This window comes from Mercenaria mercenaria, chromosome 3, assembly GCF_021730395.1.
Source record: "Mercenaria mercenaria strain notata chromosome 3, MADL_Memer_1, whole genome shotgun sequence".
NCBI classification, from domain to species: Eukaryota; Metazoa; Mollusca; class Bivalvia; order Venerida; family Veneridae; genus Mercenaria; species Mercenaria mercenaria.
The window spans coordinates 95,203,107-95,215,789 of NC_069363.1; the positions used below are offsets into that span (position 1 = coordinate 95,203,107).

A 12,683-nucleotide genomic window follows, 5' to 3' on the forward strand; every position below is an offset into this window, starting at 1 on the left:
GCTGAGAATAGTGACCAGGCAGGAACTACTTTTTTTCTTAATATAACGAAAACATAAGATACTGTAAACAAGAAAAGCAATGTTGTTTTATCAATACTATTACAAAGTGTAAATTAATAGGGAACAAATAATCCCAATGCAAATCCATTAACAGTGAACAAACATTTCTAGATTTCATAGTTGCATCAATCCAACTTTCCCATTCATTTTACAATGTACTTTTAACATTAAAATTTCCCCATAAAAAAACCCTTCCTGGTGCAGTTGAAATCTTGTCAACCTAATAATTTCAAAGCATCTTTGCACTCCTGCTGAATCTGACTCTTTAGATTAAGAATCAATAATATTTTACAAAACGAAACAGTTACACCCACTTATGATACAGCAAAATTTCATTTCCAGTACAGTAGGAGTAAAAAATTACCAATACTGATAAGGGCCTCGTTGAAGTCTTTTGTCCATTCAGGCAGTGTTAAATGGAACAGTTCATATATCAACTCTACTATCCCTTGCTGTAAAATAAACAAAAAAGTCAATGTTTTTTGTAGTGTTATAAATATACATCTAATTCAGCCCATTATCCATCCAACCTGTCATTTTCTTCTGCGGGCTTAATGAGATATCTCCAAAACTTTTTCAATTTTACAAGTACATTTCATTTTTATTTATTGTAAATAAATAACAAGAGCACCGCCTTGCGGGTGCTGACGCTCATCTGATTTCTTTTGTATAATAGAAATATTGTCCTACCCATGATTTTCTAAGTCTAAATAGGGCCATCATACTTGCAAAAAGCAGGATAGAGTTATGTTTCTTGATGAACAGTGTCCACTTATGATGCTGAAAAACTGTTGCAAGTTTTAAAGCAATAGCTTTGATAGTTTATGAGAAAAGTTGACTTAAACATAATATTCAACCAAGAAAATAATTTTTCTAAGTCCAAAAGGGGCAATAATTATTGCAAAAAGCAGGATGGAGTTATGTTGCTTGCTGTACAGGGTCAGCTTATGATGGTGAACAAGAGGTGCAAGTTTTAAAGCAATAGCTTTGATAGTTTAAGAAAAACGTTGACCTAAACATAAAACTTAACCAAGAAATCTGATATTTTCTAAGTCCAAAAGGGGCCATGAATCTTGCAAAAAGCAGGATGGAGTTATGTTTCTTGCTGTACAGGGTCAGCTTATAATGGTGAACAAGTGTTGCAAGTTTTAAAGCAATAGCTTTGATAGTTTAGGATAAAAGCTGACCTAAACATAAAACTTAACCAAGAAAACTGATTTTCTAAGTCCAAAAGGGGCAATAATTCTTGCAAAAAGCAAGATGGAGTTATGTTTCTTGATGTACAGGGTCAGCTTATGATGGTGAACAAGTATTCCAAGTTTCAAAGCAATAGCTTTGATAGTTTAGGAGAAAAGTTGACCTAAACATAAAACTTAACCAAGAAATCTAATATTGTCTAAGTATAAAAGGGGCCATAAATCTTGCAAAAAGCAAGATGGAGTTATGTTTCTTGCTATACAGGGTCAGCTTATGATGGTGAACAACTATTCCAAGTTTCAAAGCAATAGCTTTGATAGTTTAGGAGAAAAGCTGACCTAAACATAAAACTTAACCAGGCAACGCCGACGCCGACAACCGCTCAAGTGATGACAATAACTCATCATTTTTTTTTCAAAAAATCAGATGAGCTAAAAAGTAATAATATCTATAAACTCCATGTAACCCAAATTTATTAAAGCACATCAATATATAGTGTATAAAATGCATACAGGGATAATAGAAAGCTACATGAGCCACGCCATGAGAAAACCAACATAGTGACTTTGTGACCAGCATGGATCCAGATCAGCTTGCCCATCCGCGCAGTCTGGTCAGGATCCATGCTGTTCGCTAACAGATTCTCTAATTGCAATAGGCTTTGAAAGCGAACTGCATGGATCCTGACCAGACTGCGCAGGCTGGTCTGGATCCATGCTGGTCGCAAAGCCACTATGTTGGTTTTCCCATGGCAGCGCTCACATAATGTGTACGTCACAAAGTACAAATTGTTGTATAATGTTGAATTTTACAGAGACAACTTACTCGTATTTCTGTAAATGGAAGATATAGGATTCCCACCAGAGACTGTAACCCTGTACCATCTGGTCTGCAAAACCTTACAATACCTGAAACATGTGTGATAAAACTGTAAAGTCATCCTTATTGAATTCATATTGGCTCAACAAAACATTCTGCAGAAGAAATTGAATGTTTCCACAGTATTCAACAAACGAACAAAACATACCTCAATAAAGTTCATACAAGTTCAGTAATCTACTGTTGTCAATCATGAATGCAATCAAGTTTCATCGAGTAATTTTAAAGGACTATTTTATAATAATTTGTTTTTCTTTTCTCTTCACATCATGCATTTTTCAAACTATATAGACAAAGGCCAAATAAACCTCTCTTATGTGCATCATTCACACAAAGCTGTGTATCCTGGGTAGAATCACCAACCTTCTACAACGTACAGTAACACGGCAACTGGACGTTTTCTTCACATTACATAATTAAATCCTGGTAAAGTTTTACGAAAACTGTGCTGGACATGAGTCGGGCAGTCAGCAACCTTAACCACTAAGCCATAATGGCTTTGCTTTTTGTACAGAACATACATACGTAATGCATAAGACTGGCTTTTATGTCCTGTAGGGATTATAAATCCTGAGGTTCCAGAAGCTAAAAAATCTGCTCAATTTAAAACCTAAACAGTCAATACTCCAACTATTAAAATATATGATTGTATGTATTTACCTGGCCAGGATCTCATCACAGTTACTATTGCCATCTTGCTGGCTGTAAACCTTGCATCTCTGTCCTCACTGCCAGTATCAACAAAACATAATCTTACACCCAATGAATTTTGAACAAACTGTCAAAATATTTCTCAGAAATTTTATGAAGTTCTATGAGAGATTCCCAGACCTGTGCTTGTATCTCAATAACTTTATCAAAGGTTTGCACAACAAGTTGTAGTACAGACAGGTCTCCGAGGTTGTTTTTTTCTTTAGAAAAATTCTGAGCCTCACCCATAGAAAGTGACATAACTATTTTCCAGCTTAACAGCAGGAAGATCCCCATGGCTTTATTTTCGGCATGGGTGAGCCCCTGGATCAAATTATGACAATCTCCAGGCTTTCTGTGTAGTTTTTTCTCAAGAACAAATTCTACAACCCAAGCAGGGCTAAGAACCCTGTAATGAAACATTTGCAGACAGCAATTTTGATCACATGGCTATAGAGACCCTTCAAGTATAAGCATCTAACCCTTTATCATTTTTTTTTGCTGTTATGCACAAAAGACTTTTTTCCAAACTTGTATTCATTAGATATGTATGTAAATAGTTCTTTTTCAACATATTTTTCCTTTTCAATCTCTGGGAAGTGACAGTTTTAAAGTACCAAACAAATTTCAAGCTATTAAAAAATAATTATCTGAGCTGAAGTCTCACCTTGTTTGATCTGTTAATTCCCCTGTATAACTAAAATGGCAGTCTGTAAACGGAGCAATCAATTGCTGCAAAAAAAAATAAAACAGTTATAGAATTTGAAACTTTTCATGATTTTTACAATTTGCTAAACCTGTTTACATGCAAAACTTTCACCAAAACTGCTTACTAAAAAAGAGGCATGATTTTGCAAAATGTAAGCCAGAGTTATGAAACTTGCCATGTATAGTCACCTCAGTGGCTCATAATGTCAAACTGTAGATTTATATGGAGTTTGGAAACATTTAGTCAAGCAGTTTCTGAGACACAGGCTTTATACAGGCAAAACTTATATGAATTTTCAAAGTTAAAACGGGACATAATTTTGACTACCGGTAACTAAATGCTAGTTATATAACTTGTCCTGTATGGTTATCTAATGATGCTAAACAAGTGTAATGCTCAAATACATTTGGCCTTATAGTTTTTTAGAAATCTAATTTAGGCCAGAGTTTTTTAATTTTTTGTTACTCGGATTCTGGGCAGAAAAATGTTGACAGGAGGGGGGAAAAAAAAGGCAGTAAAACAACAGACGATAAGTGATCAAAAGCTTTATCGGATGACTCCTTTGTTCAGCAGCACTCTATTGCTCCTTATGTCATCTCAATATACCTCTTCCAATGTCATATTTTATTTCCAAAATGCATGTCAAATTCACATTCAATGTTGCCATTGTTATTTACATTCGGTTACATCTAGCATATATTTGAGACACCGTAAAGTTTTTCATACTTTCATTTTCTTGGCCTTTAAAGAACTTGCATTTCATTGTTTAATTGTCGATATACCGTATTTCGCTTTTTCATCGCATAATGTAAATGGTTCAAAGATAATCTTAAATTTAACACAATCGTTTACATATGGAAGACCCTTTCATTTGAGAGGAAATCGTGCCTATATGACACTGACAGCTAATGCACTGACAAATATTGGAGTTGTCATCATCAAAACTCAGCAAAATATCAATCATTGCCCTTGAACATTTTTTGAAATTTCATTTTTTTTGAATGACAGAAAATAGGGCAGGAGGGTCTGAGTAAAGAACAAGAGCTGTCACTAATGGTGACAAATGCCCCCGCAGCACCTTGACCTTTGACCTGGTGACCCCAAAGTCAGTAGGGGTGGTGTACTCAATAAGTACTATCAGCATGTGAAGTTTGTAGGGGTGGTGTACTCAATAAGTACTATCAGCATGTGAAGCTTGAAGGTCCTGGGTGCAGTGGTTCGTGACTAAAGTGACTTCATGCAAAAAGTTAACATTGGCCCCTGTGACCTTGACCTTTGACCTGGTGACCCTAAAGTTAGTAGGGGTGGTGTACTCAATAAGTACTATCAGCATGGGAAGTGTGAAGATCCTGGGTGCAGTGGTTCGCGAGTAAAGTGCCTTCATGCAAAAAGTTAACGTTGGCCCCTGTGACCTTGACCTTTGACCTGGTGACCCCAAAGTCAGTAGGGGTGGTGTACTCAATAAGTACTATCAGCATGTGAAGTGTGAAGGTCCTGGGTGCAGTGCTTCGCAAGTAAAAGGCCTTTATGCAAAAAGTTAACATTGGCCCCTGTGACCTTGACCTTTGACCTGGTGACCCTAAAGTCAGTAGGGGTGGTGTACTCAATAAGTACTATCAGCATGTGAAGTTTGAAGGTCCTGGGTGCAGTGGTTCACGAGTAAAGTGTCTTCATGCAAAAAGTTAACGTTGTGACGAACGAACGAACTAACTAACAAACTAACGAACGAACGGACAGTTGAAAACTAACATGCCTCCCTTCGGGGCATAAAAATCAACAAACTCTGGCCTTTCATGCAAAACTTGTGATGCCAGCGCAGATGCCGAAGGAAGGGCGACGACAAATGTTCTATCTGAAATTTTGTTTATTCAATAGTATAATAACTGGAAATAAAATATGAGCCATGTCATGAGAAAACCAACATAGTGGCTTTGCGACCATCATGGATCCAGACCAGCCTGCGCATCCTTGCAGTCTGGTCAGGATCCATGCTGTTCGCTTTCAAAGTCAATTGGAATTAGAGGAACTGCTAGCGAACAGCATGGATCCTGACCAGACTGCGCGGATGTGCAGGCTGGTCTGGATCCATGATGGTCGCAAAGCCGTTATGTTGGTTTTCTCATGGCACGGCTCATTTATTTCTTTGATGTGTTTCATTTGATGCTGTGTAGTCTGCATTCAATTTTCAGTATTACAAATTGTAATCAATTTATATATATTACAATCTTTATCTAGCTTCTTAATGCAACATGACCATGAAAAAACAGAAAATGATGGAAAATTTTCACAATACATTGCAAGTCACACTCAATATGGATCATGTCAATAAAACCTATCTCCCAATCAACAGTAAACAGATATAAATAATTATTACAGTCCTAATACAAAACTATTGACAAAGCTTGTAATTCAAACTCCTTAAAAAAAATTCTACGTAAAATATAAACAGATGAAAATGTTTGACATTTTGACATCATTATGGTGCAACTTGTTATAGGTAAATCATTCAGAAATTCAGAATTTCATCCATTTACTATTTTTAAGCAAAAAAAAAAAAAAAAAAAATCCCAAAGTACCTCTAAGTCTGTGTTGAATCGTACAAAATGTCTGGTTGATGGGTAGTTGACTAGATGAAGTATGGTTGACACGATGGACTCGTTGATACGTGGATACTGGTGACAATCCAGAATCTTACGTAACAACATGCTGATACCACCACAATGGGCGACCAGGTCTGGATTGTGGTAGGCTGCAAAATATAAATACATTGCATATCCTATATTATGGTTTCAGTTACATTTTCCCAATTTTGCTTCAGTAATTTTCCTAATTTCCTTTCAGTTACATTTTCCCAAATATGCTTGAGTTACATTTTCAAAATTTCTATTCAATTTCACTTTCTCCAATTTTGCTTCAGTTACATTGTCCTAATTTTGCTGACAGTTACATTTTCCCAATTTTGCTTCTGTTGCATTTTCCTAATTTTGCTTCAGTCAAATTTCTCTTTTTTTCCAATGTTACACAGAACTAGCAGTCAATATTACTGCCTATCTTTTAGTACAATGTATAAGGTTAATGATTACCTATCACTGTACATTTCTACCAGTCTTAAAAGTGACACCTGGAGGTCTTGGTCAGTACAAACCTCCTGTAACCATAGGCCATTTCATTGTTATTTTGGCATCAAACTGCCATGATTTCTTGTTCTTTTTTTCTCAGATAGTTTACATCACTTGTAAACAATGTCTCTCATACCAATTTGTTGTTTTCACATGTCTGTACTGTACAATTAAATCATATACTTACTTAATTCACAAATACAGGCCAGCGATGCTCGAACCATCCTGTCTCTTTCACTGACTCCATCATTACCAATAGCAACAAGAGGTTGAACTAATGACCTTGGCATCTTGGCAGGTAGGTCAGATGAAAATTTACGGGTTAACTTCTGAGCATGAATTCTTTCGATTTCATTATCAAGACACAAATCCAAAGACCTGATAACAAATCAATATAAAAAAACATGGTATATTCCTTACAATATGTTGTTTAAAACTTTTTGAAGTCCTCTAATATTAATAGAGAACAATGAAGGCAAAATGATATTAAATGAATTCAAACTGACATTGTACTAGTAATAAAGTGATTAACAAAGAAAAATGTCCTTGTCTTAAAAGCTAAAGTGTTTGTAACATTTGATCATTAGTGTCAAGACTTGAGCAACTCTTCCTCATTAGAAATATGAACAGGATTAACTTCAAGATAGATAAATGGCTGAGAAAGACATTTATGGGCAGATATTGAATTTATTTCTAACAAAAACTGCAGGCTTCTAGCAAACCTACAGAAAACAGACTGTGTCAATAATTCTGTTCTAATGAAATCAAACAAACCTGGCAATAAAGTAGTCCAGATGTAAATCAAGGAGAACTTGCACTGATTCATCATCTGTCATTAGATGTTTAATCACACGTAATGTTCCTGCCCGGACTTCTTTTGGAGCATGTAGCAGATTCACACTTAAACTGTAAGTGTTTACACATAATAATATTTAATATACAACAGTGAAATCTTAAATGTATCTATGTTCCAAAACTTTAGTCAAGAAAGACTTTTGAAAGAAAATTCAAATTGTAACAGTTTGAAACTGTTGTTACAGGGTTGGCAAAAACCCGGGTTTTAAGCATATTGCCCAGCCCAGTGGGCAATACTGGGAAAACCTGGGTTTTACTGGGCAATAGTGGTCAATACTGGGCAATATAATATTTCAGTTCAAACTTCAATACATATTTCAACACTTTAGTTGACTAACAACCCATATAGTGATAGCAGTGACACCTGCATGTCTGGTGCTATAATATCTATAACAAGAGCTGTCAGTGGACAGCACGCTCGACTATTCTCAGTACTTGATAGTATAATATAAGCAATGAGTAAAACTTTAACATTACAATAAGCGTAGTCGAAAAGGGGCCATAATTCAGTCAAAATGCTTGATAGTGTTGCCTCCTCTTTTTTACAGACTCAGTCTGTATGGTAAGAAGCAAGATTATTTTGATAAAAAAAAGAGAAAATGAACATTTACCAGATCAAGATGCTCCTGAGAGGGAACCCCAAGTTTGCTGAGCCACCACATTTGTCTATAAGCTTCACAAATACATTGAGATAGCCAAGCTTTTTCGCTTTGGAAAAAGAATGCTGTTTAATAACATATGTCAATATTTCTTTCACATTTTCTACAGGGTCTGAAATGGTAAAAATGAACAAATGTATGAAAAAGATGACTACCTGAGAGCCAATTATCATCATATGAGGCACTATGCAAGACACAGTTCTGGTTCTTGTTTAAATAACTCCATTTTAGTCATACAAATAACATTTTCAAACATGCATGAGGAAATTAATAACAAACGGATCTGTTGAACAACTGCAATCTAGAGAGCATGCAAAAGAAAGTACACCAGAGAGAGTTTAACCGCATCAACAGCATAGTGGTTGAGTGCCCCCTTCTAGTGCAGGAGGTCATGGGTTCGATCCCCGGCCACATCATACCAAAGATGTGAAAAATGGTACCTGGTGTGAGTAGCTCCCTTGCTAGACACTGTGTCATGGTATAGAACTTGTATATAATTAAAACAGGGAGAAAGTGTATAGGCAATCTGGTAGCTCAGTCGGTAGAGCATCAAAAGGTATTCAGAGGCCCCGGGTTCGAGTCCCAGTTTGGCGGCACATTTTTTCACCCTGTGACATTTGGTGCCAAACGTGGGGCTGTGATGGCATTACACTGGTTAATCTCAGACACCTGTAAATGGTTATAGATAAAGTACCCGCTGAAATTCGATGACGAATGTCACAAAATAGAACTTTGTATGTTAAAATGGGGAGAAAGTGTGTTCATTCCTTGTCTTTATTTTATACATATAGAAGAGATTGCCGTGACGTCACGCATTAACATCTGTTTATCTGGTTGTGGGCAAAACAAATGTTTTTACGTTGTTTGTGTATGGGGTCGGAATATTTAATTTTTTATAACTGTTTCGCTCATTTATGGATTTTCAAAATGATCTGAAATACTTACAATTTTCATATGTTGTATTCAAATATCTTTTTAAAATGAATAACCCATCTGAATGACATATAATTTTAATAGCGCGCGTAGTGATGTTCAAAACGTTTAGAAAAACACTGTAAGTTAAGCATCCTTAATTAATCAAGTTTATTTCGAAATAATAATTAAAAGTGATTAATTAATTGCTTGTTTTATAACCTATCCACTGACAAAAAGTATTGATATAATTTGTGATTTTACGAAATTTTTGGTTGTTAGAAAAACATCACTGTTTACAAACAAGAGGGCCATGAAGGCCCTGTATCGCTCACCTGACCTATTGACCTAAAGATCATCAAGATCAACATTCTGACCAAGTTTCATTAAGATATGGTCATAAATGTAGCCTCTAAAGTGTTAACTAGCTTTTCCTTTGATTTGACCCGGTGACCTAGTTTTTGCCCCCACATGACCCAGATTCGAACTTGACCTAAAGATCATCAAGATTAACATTCTGATTAAGTTTCATGAAGATACAGTCATAAATCTGGCCTCTAGAGTCTTAACAAGCTTTTCCTTTGATTTGACCTAGTGACCTAGTTTTTTAACACACCTGACCCAGATTTAAACTTGACATATAGATCATCAAGATTAACATTCTGACCAAGTTTCATTAAGATATGGTCATAAATGTGGCCTCTGAAGTGTTAACTAACTATTCCTTTTATTTGACCCCCGTGACCTAGTTTTTGACCCGACATGACCCAGATTCGAACTTGACCTAAAGACCATCAAGTTTAACATTCTGACTAAGTTTCATGAAGATATAGTCAAAAATGTGGCCTCTAGAGTGTTAACAAGCTTTTCCTTTGATATGACCTAGTGACCTAGTTTTTGACTCCATCTGACCCAGATTTTAACTTGACCTAAAGATTATCAAGATTAACATTCTGACCAAGTTTCATTAAGATATGGTCATAAACGTGGCCTCTACAGTGTTAATTAGCTTTTCCTTCGATTTGACCCGGTGACCTAGTTTTTGACCCGACATGACCCAGATTCAAAATTGCCCTAAAGATCATCAAGTTTAACATTCTGACTAAGTTTCATGAAGATATAGTCATAAATGTGGCCTCTAGAGTGTTAACAAGCTTTTCCTTTGATATGACCTAGTGACCTAGTTTTTGACCCCACCTAACCCAGATTTGAACTTGAGCTATAGATCATCAAGATTTGACCAAGTTTCATTAAGGTATGGTCATAAATGTGGCCTCTAGTGTAAACTAGCTTTTCATTTGATTTGGCTTGGTGACCTAGTTTTTTAGCCTACATGACCCAGATTCAAACTGGACCTTAAGATCATCAATATTAACAATCTGACCAAGTTTCATGAAGATACAGTCATAAATGCGGCTTCAACAGTGTTAACAAGCTTTTCCTTTGATTTGACCTGGTGACCTAGTTTATGATCCCAGATAACCAAATATCGAAATCGTCCAAGATTTTATTAAGGGTAACATTCTGACCAAGTTTCATTAAGATTGGGCCAAAAATGTGACCTCTAGAGTGTTAACAAGCTTTTTCTTTGATTTGACCTGGTGACCTAGTTTTTGACCCCAGATGACCCAATATCGAACTCGTCCAAGATTTTATTGAGGGTAACATCCTGACCAAGTTTCATTAAGATTGGGCCAAAATTGTGACCTCTAGAGTGTTAACAAGCTTTTCCTTTGATTTGACCTGATGACCTAGTTTTTGACCCCAGATGACTTAATATCGAACTCATCCAAGATTTTATTGAGGGTAACATTCTGACCAAGTTTCATTAAGATTGGGCCAAAAATGTGACCTCTAGAGTGTTAACAAGCTTTTCCTTTGATTTGACCTGATGACCTAGTTTTTGATCCCAGATGACCCAATATCGAACTCGTCCAAGATTTTATTGAGGGTAACATTCTGACCAAGTTTCATTAAGATTGGGTCAAAAATGTGACCTCTAGAGTGTTAACAGTCAAATTGTTGACGACGGACGGACGGACGACGACGGACGCCGGACACAGGGTGATCACTAAAGCTCACCTTTGAGCACTTCGTGCTCAGGTGAGCTAAAAACATGGACATTCCACTGGCACCAGAACAGAAAGAAAATGCCTCTGTACATGTTATACCCTACCCCTAGGTATTCTATAAGAACCATGGTAATGAACGGGAAAATATACTAACCCGTTTCAACCATACATTTCTCAACTTAAACGTGCAGTTCGGTGAAAGGGTACCTAGTATATTGAACAAGCGATAATTTATCTTCCATCGTGCACCAGTCACATTGTCTCAATATTTCATATTGCTGAGATTATCAACATATTTTATGCTTTCGTCAACGTTACAGAAAAAACTTGCTTGACCTTGCCTAATGAATATCCGGTCTAGAGGTCACGGCAGTGTGCACATGTTTGGCGAAATGTAAACAAACAAAAACAGAATTTTAAAAAAATCACGATTTTACACTAAAATTCGAAATGATGAATGAAATTCATCTTGTATACGATATTTAATTTGAAATCATACTGGTCTGCATCAGTTCTGTTTATTTGATTCATTTTGCACATTTATGCTGCATTTTCACATTTTAGCGAACATGATGACTATTGACATACATTTTCACAACAGCCAACCAGCATAGTTATGTATCTAGAACGGAACTTCACCAGGGAAGTTCAAGCAAGTTTTTTGTGTAACGTTGAAATAACTATAAACTACGCGTTGTTTTTCTAAGATAAGATGTATTGAAGAAATGTGACCGGTACACAATGGAAGATAAATTACCACTTGTTTGATATCCATAGTACCATTTACCGAACTGCGTGCTTTAGGTATGAAATGCGCGATTGAAACGGGTTAGTATATTTTCCCGTTCATGACCATGGTTCTTATAGAATACCTAGGGGTAGGGTATAACATGTAGAGAGGCATTTTCTTTCTGTTCTGGTGCAAGTGGGACGTTTGGCGATTGCCCACCCGATCACTGTCTTATCAGTTCTAAAAATAGAAAATACAACAGACTTGTATACAAACAAGATCTCTCCTATAAGTGTATTTTCTTATTTAAAGACTTACCGGTAGAATGATTTTCAGACTCCTGTATACCAGTTAACCTGGTTAACCACTTCCTACATGACTGGGGTTTCTCATTGGAAAATTAATGCCTCATTTCATATCAACAGTGAAATTTAGGGCTGTTCTTTATAAACAAGATATCAAATTTGAAATTTTCCGACAAGGAAATATTGAAAGTCAATCTCACCTTTGGCAAAATCCAGCTGAACATTTTCCTCTCCACTACCATGTCTTCCTGAAAAAGTACAGAGATACACATAAAATTTGAAGAATATTTCTTTCCATAACTAAATATCTATTGAAAATAATACACTAAAGCGTATTACCTCTAAATCTTCCGCTACGAAATCGCTGTCCGCTGTGCTGGCGGACCATAGCAGCCGCCATCTTCGGCAAATACGACAGTCGTTTTTCGGCATGTCGTAAACATGTCTGGGTTTTAACATTAGAAACGAAGATAACAGGCCGGTTGACGAAAAATAA

The 12,683-nt window shown here is 36.3% G+C and overlaps 1 protein-coding gene across 2 annotated transcripts in view; it reads right to left on the bottom strand.

Annotated features, from left to right (window-relative positions):
* LOC123523973 (rapamycin-insensitive companion of mTOR-like) overlaps positions 1–12,592 on the bottom strand; it is a 41,892-nt gene extending 29,300 nt beyond the window's left edge. For both annotated transcript variants that reach the window (XM_045301784.2, XM_045301783.2), the window contains exons 1-10: positions 12,527–12,592; positions 12,388–12,435; positions 8,121–8,280; positions 7,429–7,560; positions 6,842–7,032; positions 6,112–6,284; positions 3,494–3,558; positions 2,797–2,864; positions 2,083–2,165; positions 425–512 (exon numbers count right to left, since the gene is read on the bottom strand). In XM_045301784.2, coding sequence (XP_045157719.2) covers positions 425–512; positions 2,083–2,165; positions 2,797–2,864; positions 3,494–3,558; positions 6,112–6,284; positions 6,842–7,032; positions 7,429–7,560; positions 8,121–8,280; positions 12,388–12,435; positions 12,527–12,587 — 1,069 coding nt within the window. In that variant the 5' untranslated portion in view covers positions 12,588–12,592. The remainder of the gene's footprint in view (positions 1–424; positions 513–2,082; positions 2,166–2,796; positions 2,865–3,493; positions 3,559–6,111; positions 6,285–6,841; positions 7,033–7,428; positions 7,561–8,120; positions 8,281–12,387; positions 12,436–12,526) is intronic.
* Positions 12,593–12,683: the final 91 nt, after the last annotated feature.